This window comes from Diadema antillarum, unplaced genomic scaffold (assembly GCF_040938485.1).
Source record: "Diadema antillarum isolate AM-2024a unplaced genomic scaffold, OU_Dant_1.0 seq00000330_RagTag, whole genome shotgun sequence".
Taxonomy (NCBI): domain Eukaryota; kingdom Metazoa; phylum Echinodermata; class Echinoidea; order Diadematoida; family Diadematidae; genus Diadema; species Diadema antillarum.
This window is the reverse complement of record NW_027271347.1, coordinates 130,246-148,087: the sequence shown is the minus strand read 5'-3', so window position 1 is coordinate 148,087 and position 17,842 is coordinate 130,246. Positions and strand designations below refer to the sequence as shown.

General features: G+C 39.2%; 1 protein-coding gene across 1 annotated transcript; it reads right to left on the bottom strand.

The window, feature by feature from the left end:
• Positions 1-267: 267 nt before the first annotated feature.
• On the bottom strand, positions 268-9,679 carry LOC139730721 (vesicular integral-membrane protein VIP36-like). Its single transcript, XM_071641588.1, has 8 exons — positions 9,422-9,679; positions 6,562-6,677; positions 5,182-5,296; positions 3,931-4,013; positions 3,432-3,593; positions 2,728-2,842; positions 1,967-2,080; positions 268-431 (listed from the first exon to the last, which is right to left on the bottom strand). Exons 1-8 carry the CDS (start codon positions 9,543-9,545, stop codon positions 268-270), a joined length of 993 nt encoding a protein of 330 aa, XP_071497689.1. The 5' UTR covers positions 9,546-9,679.
• Positions 9,680-17,842: the final 8,163 nt, after the last annotated feature.

Here is a 17,842-nt window from a genome sequence, read left to right as displayed (position 1 = left end):
TTTCACAAATAAAGACACCTCCGTCCTTACTTGTAAACAAACATGAGATGACATGGTTGTGCCTGCACTTCCGCATTTTTTTACCATCTCCACTCACATGGTATGTCACAAACATACATAGCCAGCATGGACTGAAAAAGTCAGTTGAAGTGTAACATACCACGGAATACCTCCCTCCCATGCCCCCCCCCCCCCCCCCCCCCCCCAATCCCACCCAACATCCAAATTGTGTGACTGCCATAGGCCGGCTTTATCTATCCTTGTTATCTAATAGAACCGTTTCCTCTGGTAGTCCTGTTTCTTCTGGAACACCACCACGCCGACGATGATACAGATGGCGATGCCAAGTATGATGCAGAAAACAATGAGGAACATCTTTTTCCAGCTGAGGGTCACGTTTCGGAATGCCCCCTGCGGGTCGTCGACGTGATCTGCACAAGATGCAATGAAAATAGCGTGGAACTTTAAACAGCCTTCCACTGCAGTACTACTCTAGTCGCTAACAATACTGAAAAGTAACGGAGAAACCTTGTTATAAAAAGGACCTAAAAAACATGACAATTACCTTTTTCTAACAGGTTTCTCATTATATCAGGGTGCAAATACTAAAAAATGTAAGGAGTTAGGACCTGCAAAATCACATGTTATTTGAGTGTTTTGTTATATCCGACTCCTTTATGTACAAGGTTCCACTGTATTGTAGTTCGAAAAGGTTTCTATCTTTCTTTTATCTTTTTTTTTTCTATGCCTGGTAGTTACAAATTGTAGCACACTAAAAAATCACATGTTTTAAGAGGCTTTCAATAAAGTCTTAATAATAATCTTTTAGTCTCTCCCCACAAAAGACAAGCTACAAATTATTCACCAACTGAATAAGGTGCAAGTTATACAGTATCAGGTTTCATTTCCACATGTATAATACTATGCCCTACATGCCCAGTCCATGTAAGACTAAAGAAAGTCAACAAGGACAATTAAACTGGTATGTCATTTTCTCTTTTTAAAGAGAAATTTAACATGTTCAAGTAAGCTTTCAGCAATAGAATCGCATCAAACTGAACAGCAGAGGTTTCATCACATCCGAGCTAAATAGAATATTCAAAGTTCCATTGTCACAGAAGTATTAGAAGTAACCCCTATATACACACACACTAAATGAAGCGATGATGTAATTCACAGCAACACTAGTGTCTCACTAACCTGCACACAAATTAATCTTCATTAAATTTCCTATTTACATGAAATTCAAAAGCAATTTTTTCCATCAAATTTACTTGCAATAGTAGAATTGCAATATTGTCATTTAGAGGAGAGGGTTGATAAATTACATTACTATTGTGCAGTTACATCTTTAAATGTTTTCATTTTTTGGTTTGAAAAAATTTCAATAACTTGAAGATAAATATACACATAATCCTAAAATTGAGCAATTTTCAGCAGTGGTTTTACAACATCCAGTTATATTAGAGTTTAGAGTAGAAGCTCATCTGTATTGAAACTTCAACTGCTGAACTTTTGATCTTGCTTATTGATCGTCTGGTGATCAAGGTGAAGACGGGTTAGTTCGCTTATGAAAGCTGTAGCCTCGACAGCTGAAAATCCTGGAAGTTAATAGTGCAGATTGAGATTAAACACCGAACACCAAGTTCAGACAAATAGGTATGTTCTGAAGTCCCGAGAGATGGACAAACTGCAAACGAAATGCTTTGGTTACTGTAAAACATGATATATTCGCAGCATAAAATTTTCGCAAATTGGAGTCGATGACCTTTTTTGTGGCATGAAATTTTCGCGAATTGCCACTGGTGTTCAATGCATATAGTGTACACAAGAACTTTCGCGGGCATTTTAATTTCGCAAATCTTGGCGCTCGCGAAATTCGCGAAATTAAAATGCACACGAACATTCCTCGTTTTATAGTACCCTCCTGAGGAAGGAGGCACTATTGAGGGAGTGTGCTGCTCACCTCTGGGGGGACTGAAAAAGGCAGCAGAGGGCTGGAGCTTGCTGTAGTCTGTGTCTTTGTCTTCATCTTCCACCTCAAGTTGGTAGACTTTTATCGAATTGATGTCATGGTTATCTATGTGCGCAATAAAAACATATATTGTCAATTCTATGAATATCAATATCAGGATGTTGTTTTTTTTAAACAAATGATATGATTACAGAAAGTGAAATTACATCATACATTTGACTGACCTCAATCTTTTCTGTTTCTTTTCTTTTTCTTTTTCTTTTTTTGTGGGGGGGGGGGGGCATGTGTACTGTCCTACAGTTTGATATCTAAATATGCCATCAAGGGTTTCAAATTATTTGTTTCTTTGTAATAAATCAGCACAGGAAAACAAAACCTCTGCCAAAATTAATCAAAGAAAAAGATAAATTTAACCCCTCTCGATATTTCACCATACCGATCATATTGATGCTACAACAAAGAATGGGATACATCGACTGGAAATTTGCGTGACAGTTGTCAAAAAGCATTTCAAAACCACGTTGGGAATCCTTTCAATATCTGACTGAGTTTCCAATTCATTGAAATATAGAAACATTTACAGTAAATTGTAATTGAACTCCATTCAAATGTACTATAAAAAAAAAAAGAATCCTATAAAACCAAGTAAAATCAAATCAATCATTCCTATCTGACATCAAAATAAAACTTGCATCAAATCAAGTGAAAATAAAGTTCATTCAAATCAAGTCAAATCATATTCAGGGCATTACCTGCTAACTGTCCCGTAGCTGCAGAAGCTCCAAAGTAGTATCCAGTGGGGAGGACAATTTTGTCAGTGTCTACACAGTGCTGCCACTTGCCTGAGCCTGTTATGTCCATCATGAGCTATATGGAAGGAGATTCAGATAAATACGAGATAGCTTGTTGCTATGGTGACATAAAGCAAAGAGAATCATTCATGTTTGTTTGTCGTTTTGACAGTCTACCTTATGGCAACAATCGTATGATCTCCAGTCTATATTTTGCGGAATATCCAACTAAAACATTCAGTGGACAAATATCTATATATAGGACAATATCGAGTATTCACCTGTTCAACATAAAATTCAAATTTCCCATTTGATCAAGAATTCATCTTTCACAAAGTGTATAATACATACCAGTAGCACTTTGATGTTAAAAATGCTACAAACTTCAAAATATTGTAAAACTAGAAATTTTTCGCATGAATGAAACTTTTGCATATTTTGCGAGCAAAGGTTCAGGAAGGAAAATGCACATAAAATTTTTTGTCAACACACTGCACTGGATTCAAGCAGAAATTCGCAACAGTTTCATGTCGCAATTGTTTCTTGTTTTACGATAAAAATTTGTAAGTACACAAATCATTTATACTCATCTGGAATGTGGAAACACCCCTTTTATTTTCCAGAACTCACTCAACTGAAATAGTTTTTTATCTCAAGTTACATACTGTTAGTCTGTTCTTGAAATATCTCAGGGCAACATGGGTGTCATGCTCTTTATTCCTGAAGGGGGCATGGCAGCCAGCCAGCTCAGTGTGGGTGCCGTCTCGGTCGTGATCGTAGTGCAGGGTGCCATTGTTGATCTGGGCTGAGATGTATGGATGAGCATGCTATGGGAAAAATGGAGAAAGAAAGAAAGATGGAGTTTATAACCTGTCATAGAAGATACTTTTTTTATCAAACTATGTATCTGAAAAAGCAAATAAGCATTTTGATTAAGACTAAATAGTATTGCATTTATTTGATTGTTATATTAGTGTTAAAATCCCTCTTACTTTCATATCTGTTTTTTAAAACATACATGTATTTTCTAATATTCCTTTATTGAATATAAAACAATGTCACAATGTAATATCTTAGGCACCAATTTCCAAAAAGTAGGATTACATTCATGTGTGAACACAGAATGTACATAAAGTATACTGAATCCATTTAGTAAGTACTCACATTGTGTGGTCCATTGTGGTTGCTATATGTATCAAAGAAGATTGCAAGACCAGTAAAATAATCCATGTTTCCAAACACAGGACCTGGGAAACACAGACGGGGAGAAAAGTTAATTCATTTCAGTTTCCAAATGAAACTCAGTCATGCTTCAGAAAGAATACCAAGGCTAGCATTAAGTTTTCAAATGGGCAGAAAATACTTTACTTTACATCTATGCATAAAGAAGAATGCACAGCACAAAGACGAGTGCTGGAATTCACAACTGATTATCTTACCTGCATGTAACTTTGCATTTAAAAGTCAACAAACATGGGAATGAGGAAAAACCTACACATATTTTGCACAATTTGATAAGAAGTTCATTTCAGCACCCATTCGAGCATCCACATAAAGCTTGTACATGGTATTACCATACATGTATATCTGTCAAGTTACATGTATGCACGATAATCAGGATTTTGAATATCGACTGTTGGAATTTGTGGACTGAAGAATGGCAACATACACAGAGTATTGTTGTATTAAAAAGAACAAAGTGAAAAGATGCTACTGTGCCATCACAAATATTTCTACATTCACTGAATCAACACACATCTGAGGTATTAAAGTTAAAATTCCTCTCATGTCTCTTTCATGGAGACAATGACAAAATCAGTTGACATAATGTTTTTGTATCACTCTCTAATATGTGTCCCTCTATCCATGATGATAACCTGTTTTAGAGAATAGAAGTACGAAAGATTACCAGGCTAGGGAATATAAATATATTCCATACACAACATTCATCTGTTTGCGCAGTTTTATGAAACACATATGTTCAATGCATATTGCTTCTAATCAGGTCCAATGCTCTGATAAAAGTAAAGCATTGGCAGCATGCACATACTTACAATGTACAGCAGAGTGTAGACTAGCTATATAATCACACACACACGCACATGGTTACAACTTGGCGCAGGCAGGGGCCAGTGATATCGATATCACATGTTATTCTATGTTACAGAATTTGCATTCAGTGAAATGTTGTTTACAGAATATCAACCCTATAAAATACTTCTCAAATGTCCTGTTTTGAAGTCATTGGATTTTTTTCAGCTGAAAGTAGCTGTGATATATGTTTACACATTGCACATCTGTCAGATAAGAAAAAAACAAAACAAAACTATACACACCAAAGTTCTTGACCCATAACACATGTAGTGAAAACAAAAGAAATCTAAACACTACATTTGTCTCTATCTCTGTGCATACCTGGTTTCATGCGATCCTTTGTGTACCAGATTGCAAAGCCATCTCCGAATAACGTCTTCCCTTGGCCATGAACACTGAAGTGAAGATGCAACTCCCAGTTGGGAGACTTATTTGGCTGAAAACAAGACCAGAAATACAACACTGACAGTTTCCAGACTGACAAATTCTTTAATAGTTATAGAAAGATCATTTCAGCTTGGCTTGAACTTAATATCCATAATTAGATTGGTGCATAACCTTGATCTATGAAAAAAAAAATACAACTCCTTCCAAGAAAGGTGAAGAAATGAATGCAATGATTTAGATCCTCTTGAAAAAGAACACCAAAAACAAACACACACTAGCTGAGTAAAATTCTTATAAATGTAGAACTAAACAATATCAATCTATACAGGAGAATATGATTGTATTTGTCATTTGTGTCTCATAATACTTTGGAACACCCACTACAATAGAATAAGTTCCTCATGTTGGTATGTGAAATATATTCACCAAATATTTTCATACCATTCAGTATCAGCTACAAGGACATATGTGACCCGCCACAACAAAAAGATCCTACAGGCGCTGAAGGCTGAGCCGAGGAAATCTAGTTTGAATTCAGATCAGCCAAATCGGTCAAAACCATCAAATTTCTGTTTGGGGCATAATTTTGTAGTCTCTTTTTGTCTATCATCTGCCAAAATTTTGAAGCTAAATGACCAAAGGAAAGGCAAGAAATTAGCGTTTTTCTGGGCTATGATTTTTTTCGACTTCAACGGAACAAAAACATGTCCGAAGATTTGGATTTAGCGCCTCAGATAGACTCCGTCCTAGCAACGAGGGAGCAATCTTATTGGTCAGTGCGTGGCATCCTAGTTACTGAGTGGTCGTGCAGAGACCACTGGCGCTAAGCTTGAATGAACATCGTGGAGGTTGCTAGGAGCATACCTTCTATTCTGTCAACTTCTGTCAACAGGTGAAAACTGTCTTACCTCCCCTTGATCACCATTGTGTCAGAAGGAAAACTTTGAAGGTGGTTTTCTCGAAACGCTGATTTCTTAGACCACATAATCTCATAAAATCGGTGATATCTCCTTAATCGAGTACTTTTATGAATCGTGGTATATATGAAATCAAAGCGGAAGAGTACAGGAATAACATCATGTCATTTTTCGAAAATCGACCTCCCTGACTTTCGGATCCTTTTGTTGTAGCGGGTCACATATATCATATAAACATATGAAGTGGATGCAAAGCTATACTATAATGGTAATAACATTTTAGAATTGTCATTCTAATATGAGGTGAAGAAGGGAGAATCAACACAGTCATCCACTTAAAAAAAATACTCGGATCAAACACAAACATAGTGGGTGGGGGTAGCAAACTTTGCCTTACCACTTTATTCCAGATGGCTCCACTCATGCTCTGATGATCTGGGGTCAGTCTGATGTAGCTGTTGGTGATCATTGTACTCCCCATGATGTCCCACATTGGAATACTGGCACCAGCTCCTACAATGGAAATACGGTGACAGTGACAGGGAATACAGTGACAGTGAGAAAAAAACAAACACTAATCAGCTGACAAACTCAAAGATATTTTCCAATCAGTTTTATATAGATTGTGACGGCAACCACAATTGTTTGCTCCATTGAGAGGTATTGAAGCTAGGAGATTGATAACTGTACTACAACTGAGGCATGTCAGGCTTGGCTAACAAATTAACGCAAGTGGATTATCGGTAGCTAAAAATGATCTTGTTCTCACATGACTGGGATATTCAGGTTGAGGAAATTTTCCTTACCCTGGCCTTGAGTTAAAACCCTGATGCAAATGGATTTTTCCAACACTCACCTAGACCGGAAGATCAGTCAGTATGGGTCAGTATTTATCGGGAGCTATATGTTACACGAAGATTACGTCTGGCTTCACAGAATCCCTCTCCTATACAGACTGAAGGCTCTGATATGCATTACTGTAGGGGGGATGCTCCAGCATGGAAACCAGTGTGATTGGCTAATGGATGGATTCGCCGGAGATCAGTTATCACTGTGCTATTAGTGTGTTACTAGTGTATCGATGAGCTGGTAGCTGCGCCTTTTCCCATGAAATTACTACCCAGATCTTAGCTACCGTATTTCAAACAGCTGGAGAGCACACCATATTTATGATGTTAATTTTACTATGTAAGTTTAAATTTGCCAATCTAGCACTGTGAATATCAATATAAGACGTAATCAAGGAGGGTACGGTACATTACATCACTTTTTACATCCAAAGGGACAGTGGTTAAGCATTCCCCCCCCCCCCCCCCCACACACACACACACAGAGCGGTGTCTAACACAGGCTACTGTTAAATGTTATAATTTAACTCCCCCACACAGAGATCTTTCTGTTTAACACACACCTAGCCCAACCAGATGTCATGCAAAGCACACTTGTGTACAGCGACAGGGCCGTGTATGAATAACACACACCTAACGTAGTGATGCAAATATATATTACTGGGTACTTCACATTGGGTCGAATATCTGGTTCAAATATCATGTTGATATGTAGGCTGCTCCAATCAGAACAGCAACACACTATTATCAAATCATGGGTAATAATAATTATGAAAAAGGTGCACATGCAGAGACTACAAAACTACATTAGCAAAAAAAAAAACAAAAAAAAAAAAACAAACTTCCTATTTTGATTCATCTGCTATGAATCATCTCCTTGTACATGTAATTGGCTAATCTGCAAACACTTCTCCCTAGGCCACTTTTACTCTTAGGGTGCACTGCTCTCATCAAACCCTGTTCAGCAACTGGATGAGGGTTTGAGGTGTGGTGTTTCTGACACTGATAGTGGAGGCAATTTCTGCTTTGTGCTGTTTTCTACCACACTTACCCCTCATGCTTGCTTATTGTTTGTCACATCGCATTCTGCATTAAGCACTAATAAAACTCAAAGAAAGTTGACAAAATATCTAACTCCAAATCAAACAACAAGGTATTGACATTTAAAATGACATGATGTCTGCTGCATGCTCCGTCAGTAGTAATGTCTTCTTCACATGCCCGAGACAGTGTCATGATTTTGAGCTCAAACTGGCTGGACTTTGATTGACCATTGTAGTGGGAATGGGTTTTGGGGACAGTCAGCCTTGACTTCCCCCTCCTTTCTACTGTACCTTACGACCTTAACCAGACCCGGACTGTGACTTTAGCCAGACTGCGGGGTCACATGACTGACACATTCAACCCTGTCAGGTGACTATTGACCCCCATGACCATGACTTGACGCTTGATGACTGGACTGAGGTTTCCCACGGATGTACACTCTCGAACTCCTGGAAAATCTGTGGGCATCAAGCGCATCAGGCCGTTGGCGTAGTCGGTAAGTATCTATTCCCGTAAAGAAGGTATAACTCCCACTTTACCATGTTGACAGTTTGCCCATTTGGTATATTTGACAAATAAGCACTGTGTCAGGAAGTCTTTGTTGAGAAATCAGTTAATGAGCATTCTGTTAAAATAAAATTTAAAAATCACTCTGAAAATATCAAAAGTTTGAAATGAGAGTCAAAAAAAAAAAGACTTTGTCTTTGTCGTAAGTTACATCTATCAATAGCTCAGCCTCAACTGTCTGGTAAACACAAACGCAAATTAATTTATTTGCTTTCAATGATGTCCTACTCTGCGTACCCTCCCTGATAATTCTCCTCCTTCTTAGGTCTTTAAACATTTGTGCTGGGCCAGGATTACATTATTGGTAAAGGCTGCTTTACTATCTAAAAAAATAAAATAAATAAATAAATTACTATCGGCATGCCCTACTCACTCGTTACTGATACCAGTGATACCGTGAACTAAGCCTGCTGTGGAGTGCGAGGCCTTGAGCTGAATTTAGAATTCCATACTTATGAAACTCATTGAAAGGTTGTTTCTCCATTTCATTTTACCATAGATTTCCATTTACTACAAATCCAGAGCATCATTTGAGGAGAATCCTTCATCGAGAGCACTTCAAGGTGCGAAAAGTGTTATACAACAAATCAAGTTCGACCCTCCCGATTCTAGTCGCAACGCCCGCATACCACTAGCACTGCACTGCACACACTGATCGCGATCGGAGGGCGACACCCGGTACGCACGGGCTGCACCGGGCGATCAATGCCCCAACGCCACGCTGGCACTTCCCACCCTGCGGCTAGTACTTGTCAGACCTATTATCATCAGAAACACAAGTGTACACAAGCATATTACCTGTATATGGTCGGAGAAGTGAATGCTCCCTTTTCACAAAGTCTGATGGATTATTTTCTCCGAGTACCATCAGGAAGTTTGCGAAATATAACGCTAAAAAGAACAGAATCCAGTGTCCTTCCATGGTGCTTGCTCAGGTTTCACTAGTCCCACGCGTACAAGTTTCTGTATTGTCTATGTATAGTTGCGTGTTCGTTACTCCAGCGGCTCAGATCGAGAAAGTTCGCATCAGCACATCGCGTAGCAGGACTGTGTACGTGTACGTGCAGTCACCGCAATCCACAGATCGGATATCCACGCACCACCACCCTGTTGCTCGGCTAGCGATGTCGTAGCTGGCAGCAGAGCAATAGTGCGTTGCATCATCCGTGTTGCCCTTGCTTAGCCGAGAGGTCAGTTATTCATTATCTCCCCATTCTCTATAATTTTGATAAAACAGCGTAAAGATCAAGCAAGGCATATTTGAACTGCAGACCCTGAGCTAATCTGTAGTATCTGCTCAAATCAAACGCACAATGACGATGGCTTTTACCTTCAAGATGACGAGACATAATACTACTACTAATAATAATAATTATAATAATAATAATAATGATAAAAATGATAATAGTAATAATAATAATAATTATTATTATTATTATTATTATTATTATTATAATTGTTATTATTATGATTATTATCGCTGATTCACAATCAACGATTACAAGTAACAAAAAGTGATATCTTGTGATATAATCACACGAATCTCGAAGCATCAGAGTGCTGAAAGTTGCCTACTGTATCCTGTCTACGGAGAGAATGGACCCCAGTTCATGCCTGAGTTAGGTGAGTCCACACCTATTTAATCTCACTCGATAACAGTGATGGATATAAAGACTGTAAAAGAAAATTCATCTAACGGTGGATATGAGTCTGGCTCTATGAACCGTCTCTCACCCGTCAGGAGAGACGTGGATGGTCAGGCGTCTCCTGGACGTAACCAAAACACTGGCCATGATCAACATGAGAAAATGATTGACAATGTGCAGAGACGAAAGTGGAGTAGAACAACCAACAAAGTTGTAATGAAGTGTTACTTCAAAAGTGAGCCAAGAAAGAGAGGTTATCGTCAGCGCATGAAGCGCTTTTGGGACGAGGAAGAACTCTTTGCAATATCAGAGCAGAGATTAGCTGATCAAGTCAGAGCTATAAGAGTAAATCGATGGCTCTGAAGTCGAGTTGGAGGAGATAAAGAGAGAGGTGGAGCAGAGAAATACTAAAGACGATACATTGCAGAATGATAGACCACGAATGATAACTGTACCCCAAATACCACGTTCCACGCTGGTGACGAGGACAATGAACAGATGGGGGAAGATACGGAAGCATCACGAATTGAATTCGAACTCTCTGAAGAAAAAACAACAATAAGGTCGAGAATATTGGAATATATGACTGATTCCCAAAGAGGAAAGCTGCCAGCCCTCAATTCAGTGGACAAACGCAAGCTGATGGGACATGTTAGGGACGTTAACGAAGTATTGGACACCATCGATACCACATGCATAACAGACACAAACGCTCTACTTTATGCTGTAGCCAAAGTTGTAACTGAAGATCTTTGATTTAAAGTGCATTCTAAGCAGGAGGTTGATAAATCTGAGCCATGGTGGAAAAGACGACTGGAGGGACAAATAACGGAGATGAGGGCTGCCATAAGTAAACTAACTGAGAGCGAAAAGAGGCGCGGTAAGAAAATCAGAGGACTATCTCAAATTGAGAAAAGGTACAACGTAAAAGAAAAAGGGAGGACTGTCGTCATTGAAGAGCTCAAACAGCGTGTGACGGCGAAGGCTGCAAAGGTAAAAAGATACCAGCAACGTGTAACACAATTATTGAGACAGAACAAGCTCTTCAAGACGAACCAGAAGAGATTATATGAGGAATTGCGTGGCACTAGAAATCACCAGGAGGAATATCCAGACCCAGTCGAATATCAGCAATTCTGGGGTAAGATTTGGGGTAATCCAGTTGAACACAAGAAGGATGCACAATGGCTAACAGATGTCAGGAGACAGCTCAAACATGTCGAGAAACAAGAAAACATCTTCATTGACACACAAAAAGAGAAGAAACAACTGAGCAAAATGCCGAACTGGAAAGTAACAGGGCCAGGCGCAGTGCATGGATTTTGGATCAAACATTTCACGGCAGTCCATGAGAGAATAGCAAAACAACTACAGCTTGCCCTAGAGAGCGGGGAGGTTCCCAACTGGATGACCACAGGCAGGACGGTCCTCATCATGAAGGACAAATCCAAAGGTAATGTTGCCTCCAACTATGATACAGACCCATAACTTGCTTAAACATGATATGAATATGGAAGTTAATGACTGGCATCATAGCGAATGAGATCTATAGCTTCATTGAAGGGAAGGACTTGTTCCCTGTTGAACAAAAAGGTGGGCGGCGAGGGTGCAGAGGAACTAAAGACCAACTACTAATTGACAAAATGGTGATGAAAAAATCCAAGAGAAGAAGGACCAACCTGTGTGTAGCCTGGATCGATTATAAGAAGGCTTATGATATGGTGCCTCACTCGTGGATTGATGACTGCTTGCAGATTTTTGGACTTGCAGATAACGTCCGAGCTTTACTGACAAATTCTATGAAGGCATGGTGCACAACCCTCACATCGAATGGCAAAGATCTTGGTCAGGTGAGAATACAACGAGGAATATTTCAAGGGGACTCACTGTCACCTCTCCTCTTCGTTATATCACTCATCCCACTTACACGTGTTCTGCGAAATGTATCGGCCGGTTATGACCTCTGAGGAAATCATGGCTCTCTCAATCATCTGCTGTTCATGGACGACCTGAAGCTCTTTTGCGAAGACGAGAAGCAGTGCCACAAGCTAGTTCAAACGGTTCGTCTGATCAGCAAAGACATCGGCATGGACTTCGGCATCAACAAGTGCTCTGCCCTGGTTATGAAGAGAGGGAGACGAGTGAAGAGTGCAGGAATATCACTTCCTGATGGAAGAATATTATAGAGTTTGGAGGAAGGAGAGAATTACGAATACCTCGGTGTGTTGGAATCCGATGCTGTCTCGAACAATGCTATTAAAGTGTCTGTGACGAAGGAGTACTCCTCACGAATAAAAAGTGTACTAAAATCACACTTATATGGTGGACACGTGATCACAGCTCTAAACACCTGGGCGGTAGCAGTTTTGAGATACACAGGAGGAGTGGTGGAATGGACGAAGGCGGAACTGGCCGCTATGGATCGGAAGACAAGAAAGATGCTCTCGATCTACAAAACCCACCAGATGAGTGCTGATGTCGACAGGTTGTACCCGCCAAGGAAAGAAGGAGGCCGAGGTATCGTGAGTGCATCAGATTGCGTCGAAATGGAGCAAATCAACCTCAACAATTACATCAACAGCAGTGAGGAAAAACTCCTTCGAGCCGTTCTGTAAACGCCATTGATCCACTTACGTTCAAAAGCCAGAAACGAACAGAAAGATCCGCAAAGTGGAGAGAAAAGCAGCTACACGGGCAGTTCTGCAGAGAGACGGAGAACATCAGCAGTAATGACACATGGTTATATGACTGAAGAAAGGAGAACTGAAGGAGACAGAAGGACTGATCATTGCTGCTCAAGAGCAAGCACTGCCAACGAATGCTCTAAAAGCCAAGATACAGAAGAGAGATGTGGATGCCGCATGCAGGATATGCCGAGAAAGAGAGTGACGAGACAGTGCAACATATCGTATGTGGCTGTAGTAAACTGGCGCAAAAAGAGTACAAAAGACGACATGACAAACTGGCACAAGTCGTTCACTGGGAGCTTTGCACAAAAAATTAAATACCATGTGAGAGCAAATGGTATATGCACGAACCACAGAAAGTTTCGGAAAATGACCAAGTGAAAATCCTGTGGGATTTCGACGTTCAAACTGACAATATCATCCAGCATATGCGTCCGGATATCATCGTCGTAGATAGGGCTCAACAGATGTGCACGGTCGTCGATGTCGCGGTACCGGGAGACAGCAGAGTAGCCGAGAGGGAGAAGGAAAAGATAGAAAAGTACCAGGACCTTGCCAGAGAACTTCGCCGCCTGTGAAATATGAAAACGAAGGTGATCCCTATTGTTGACGGCACTTGGACGATGTGAGTGTGCCCGACCGAGTGCAAACGCTCCAAAAAGCAGCATTGCTGCACAGGGGACGGCGCGAATCCTGAGAAAAGTACTAGAAGTCCAAGGTTCCAGGATGGAACTTGACATGATATTGATCTCCAAGAGATATCTTGTGAATATAGAGACAATAATAATAATAATAATAACAACAACAACAATAGTAATGATAATAATAATAATAATGATAATGATAATAATAATAGTGGCTATACTTGTGTGGAGCACAGGTCCACCTTTCGGTGCTCATGGCGCTTAAAAAAAATGAAAAGATAGATATACATGTTCAAACATGCCAACAGAGAAGAAAATGGCAAACAACAAACAAACACATACCAGATATCGTATACATGATTATTCCGAACATTATAGACTGCAATTATAGTCCTCAGTGTGAGAGGAACATCGATGAGTGTTCGTAGAGAGAAGCTCCTAGAGACTGGAAATGACAGCGTGATTACTTCTCATCATTTTGTCCATCGATTCTTCGACTTTTGAACCGATTTCTTTGTCACTGATAACAATAATATTATAATCCCCGTGACAAAGAATATTTGTTCATGACTACCAGGACCATGGTTATGTTTTGTTTGTCAATATGTCACTGGATTTCTCGGTCAGAATTCGATTTGGTGTACAGCAGACTCTAATGTTGCTGTTCACCAGAGTCTGTAACGCTGATTTGTTTCTATTTTCCTGCAAGTATAATACAGAATGCTGAAGCTCTGATTGTAGTTGGGGACAGAAAACACGCTCGTCTTAACGAATTTTCACTTTTTACCATTTGAATTAAGCAGCACTATTTCTAATTTGTGTTTTGGGGACAGAAAACACGCTCGTCTTAACGAATTTTCACTTTTTACCATTTGAATTAAGCAGCACTATTTCTAATTTGTGTTTCTGGAGTCTTGCTTATGCTTTACGATAAAAAGTTTGTCTCCTTGTGGTAAAAGGTAACGGGTATCCCACATCAGGAAATCCCCAACTGTAGCAGTTTTTAAGTCACGAATCAAAAGACATCTTTTCATTTAACTGTTCATTATCATCAAGCACATCAGAAGCTTTTGCAGCGCAGAAGAATATGTCCATAGGTTTTGCGCTTTATAAATTGATATAATATTATTATCATTATATTATTATCTATAATTTAGAGTTTGTAAAATAAACGTTCTGTATACGTGAGAACGCAGAGCATAAATAGGTCTGCCTAGTATTAAAAAAAAGCACCTGAACATTGGGTGATTGTTATCATAGGTATGTTCTAGCAACTAGGCCCCCCTAGTAACAGAATTAAGACGTGTCAACATTATCGGCATCCTTTTTATTAACAGCAGCGCTAGCAGTCTATCAGTACCATGGGTCATCCTGTATAGAATACTAGCAGAGGAAAAGGTAAGATGAAACCATAATATTGTGTACTTATAGTGTATTTTTGTATTGCCACTGTTGTCGTGATCAAGGAGAACTCAGTACGAGTGTTCATATATGATTTTCAGACGTTTGCATTTGAACTTTTATAAATCGGTTATACTGGGTATACGGAATTACAGAATTTATAGTGATTAGGATGAGGAATAAGAATGTTTTCATAAACTCATAACAAATCACAGTGACCAAGGATGATGACAAAGCAGCTTCACCATTACGAATGCATGATGTACGTAGGTGCTCATGGAAGCAGAACAAAAGAAGAAAGCATGCCTAAATTCTACGCAGGTGAACTTCTTACGCAAGTGGTATTTGTAGTGGATGTACATTGCCACCAAAGAGCATTATAAAGAGCTTCTATTCTCTTTGATTGCTACATTTCTGTATGATATAATTATTACGTGATCCTCCTGTCATCTTTAAAATCAGTCTAATTTGTTTTGAGTTTCTCAGAGTAGTGGTTTCTCTCCTCAAGGACCATAAATTCCACAAATCTATATGGAACTGTCGATTCATTAATATTGTACTCTACATGACGATGTGAAATTATGAAAACCGTCTGGACTTCCCATTTAAACCTCGCTGTCTTAGTCGTCGGTAGAAAAAAAAAGAGACGTAAAATATTCAAGCAACCGTTTGGAAATGTGTATACACTCATCATCAATAGTGAAAGAAGAAAGTTTAATCACAAAATGTCACAACACAATATCACTCATACAAAGCGTTCATAATGCACTTTGTGTCGCCATTTATTTCACGAAATCATGATTTCAACATATTCGAAACAATAGCAATGCCATGAGGACCGATCAAAATCTTAAACCGTTATCACCCCTAATATACTTCGAATTCTGCAAGTAACATAAATACACAATAATCCCTATACATCAGTTTTAGTTTTGCAAATTGGACTGAAGGCACAGTGTGAACAGTGCGAAAATAGGGTGTATGTAACGATATGGTACATGTACTACACTAGCTGCAATCCAACACACACACACACATACACACTCACGGAGACACGCACACACATTTACATGCACATAAACACAGAAAGAAAGAACAAACAGACAAGCAAAATCACGATAAAAATCCGAGGAAAATGATTCCACTATACCTGTCTCTTTTCAAGTTTCTCACTAAAAAGGCAATTGTATAATTGTATAAAAAGTAATGCTAATATTTGGCACTTCTTGTTCTCGATATTTACATCGATAAGCAATGCGCACCCTGATAGCATGGTGGTACAATGCATAGCATCAGACTGGGCGAGAGGAGTCAGTTAAAGTAATAAACTATGCCCCTAAAACCTTCCTCACACCTATATAAGCCAATGAATACGTGATTAATTGCGTCTAATCAAGGAGGTACTGTAGGGGAGCTCGCCTTGTACCTCCTTGAGCTATGCAAGGTGCCACATACATATATTTCATTATTTTTTTTAAAAAAAATCAATTTCCAGCATCTTGTACTAAAACAAAGGGTTAAAGCGATTATACCTTGACATGATATACGTCACTCTTTATGGGTAGCTTAGACGGAATTGAATATACATTGTAAATATTTACTCTTCTGATTGGACTATTCCGTATCTCATGGAATGTCAATTCAGCTGGTGATTCCCATGGGATCAGATTACCAGTGTCATCACGTTCTGTCGGTTTATAAGGACTGCATTTTCTTTTGTGTGGTCAAATTCAATGGTTCGCACGAAATAAGCGCGCCATGTATCACTACCTCCTTGCTGAGACTACCCATGAACACTGATGCGGCTTCTTCGATGGCATGCAGTGTCGATATTTCATTCACTCTATGGTAAACTTCTGAATATTGGGCTGTATACGTCATGTTGAAACTAGCATTCAACTGACGATTATGCGCTCTGACATACCTAAACCTATCATGTTCTCATAAATAAGGATAAAGAAATGAATATGAACAATATTGGCGTACGACTGACTGCAAAATTGTGATTCTGACTTATTAAATCTAACGTTGCGGTTTTCTTCTCCTTCATCAAAAGCCATTCATGGTAGATGTGTACGAATATACAATTCTCTTTACTTGCACAAGACATAAAGACGGGGCTGAAAGGTCGAATATATCAAGCATTCATTCTGTGTGGCCTCTCGTTGTGAACGTCTTTTCTGAGACCTTGTGTTTACGCTGAATTTCGTTCGAAATAGAGCCCAATATAGTTCATATCAACCACAATGACATTTTTGCGTTCGATTTTTCTGATATTTTGTGACCTTTTTTTGTGACCTCTGATTCATTGGTCGAATTAGATGACATGAACTTGATAAAATGATGAGAGAACTAGCTGAATGATCATGCTCTCAGGGATGCTTCTTGCATTATAATAGATGCTGCCTTTTAGACTATCGCGGAAAAAAAAAATCTGCAGCAACAACCAGTACCCCGCTTCTGCATCAGGGAGAATGGACCAGACTCTGCTTGCTGTGGTGTCTATGGTGACACACAGATGGAGGACGCCCCCTATAGGCCGCCTCTTCATCTTCCGATGCAGTCACAGTCTTCGAGAGCAGTGAGTGACTTGTCGAAGCGATCCATCTGAAATAGAAAAATATAAAGATAAAAAGATTTTTAAAAAGATGAAAGGAAGGATGATACTCATGTCTACTGACAATACAAAGTTTGTTAATGTCGAAGTGCTCGGGGTAACTGCTGTAAAACGTATGGTAATCAAGAGTCAAGATTCAAGACTCTAAAGTGTTCAGATGTACGTTTTTTTTTGTTTCAAACAATATTTTATTTTGATTTCATCATCCATCATTGATTACAATT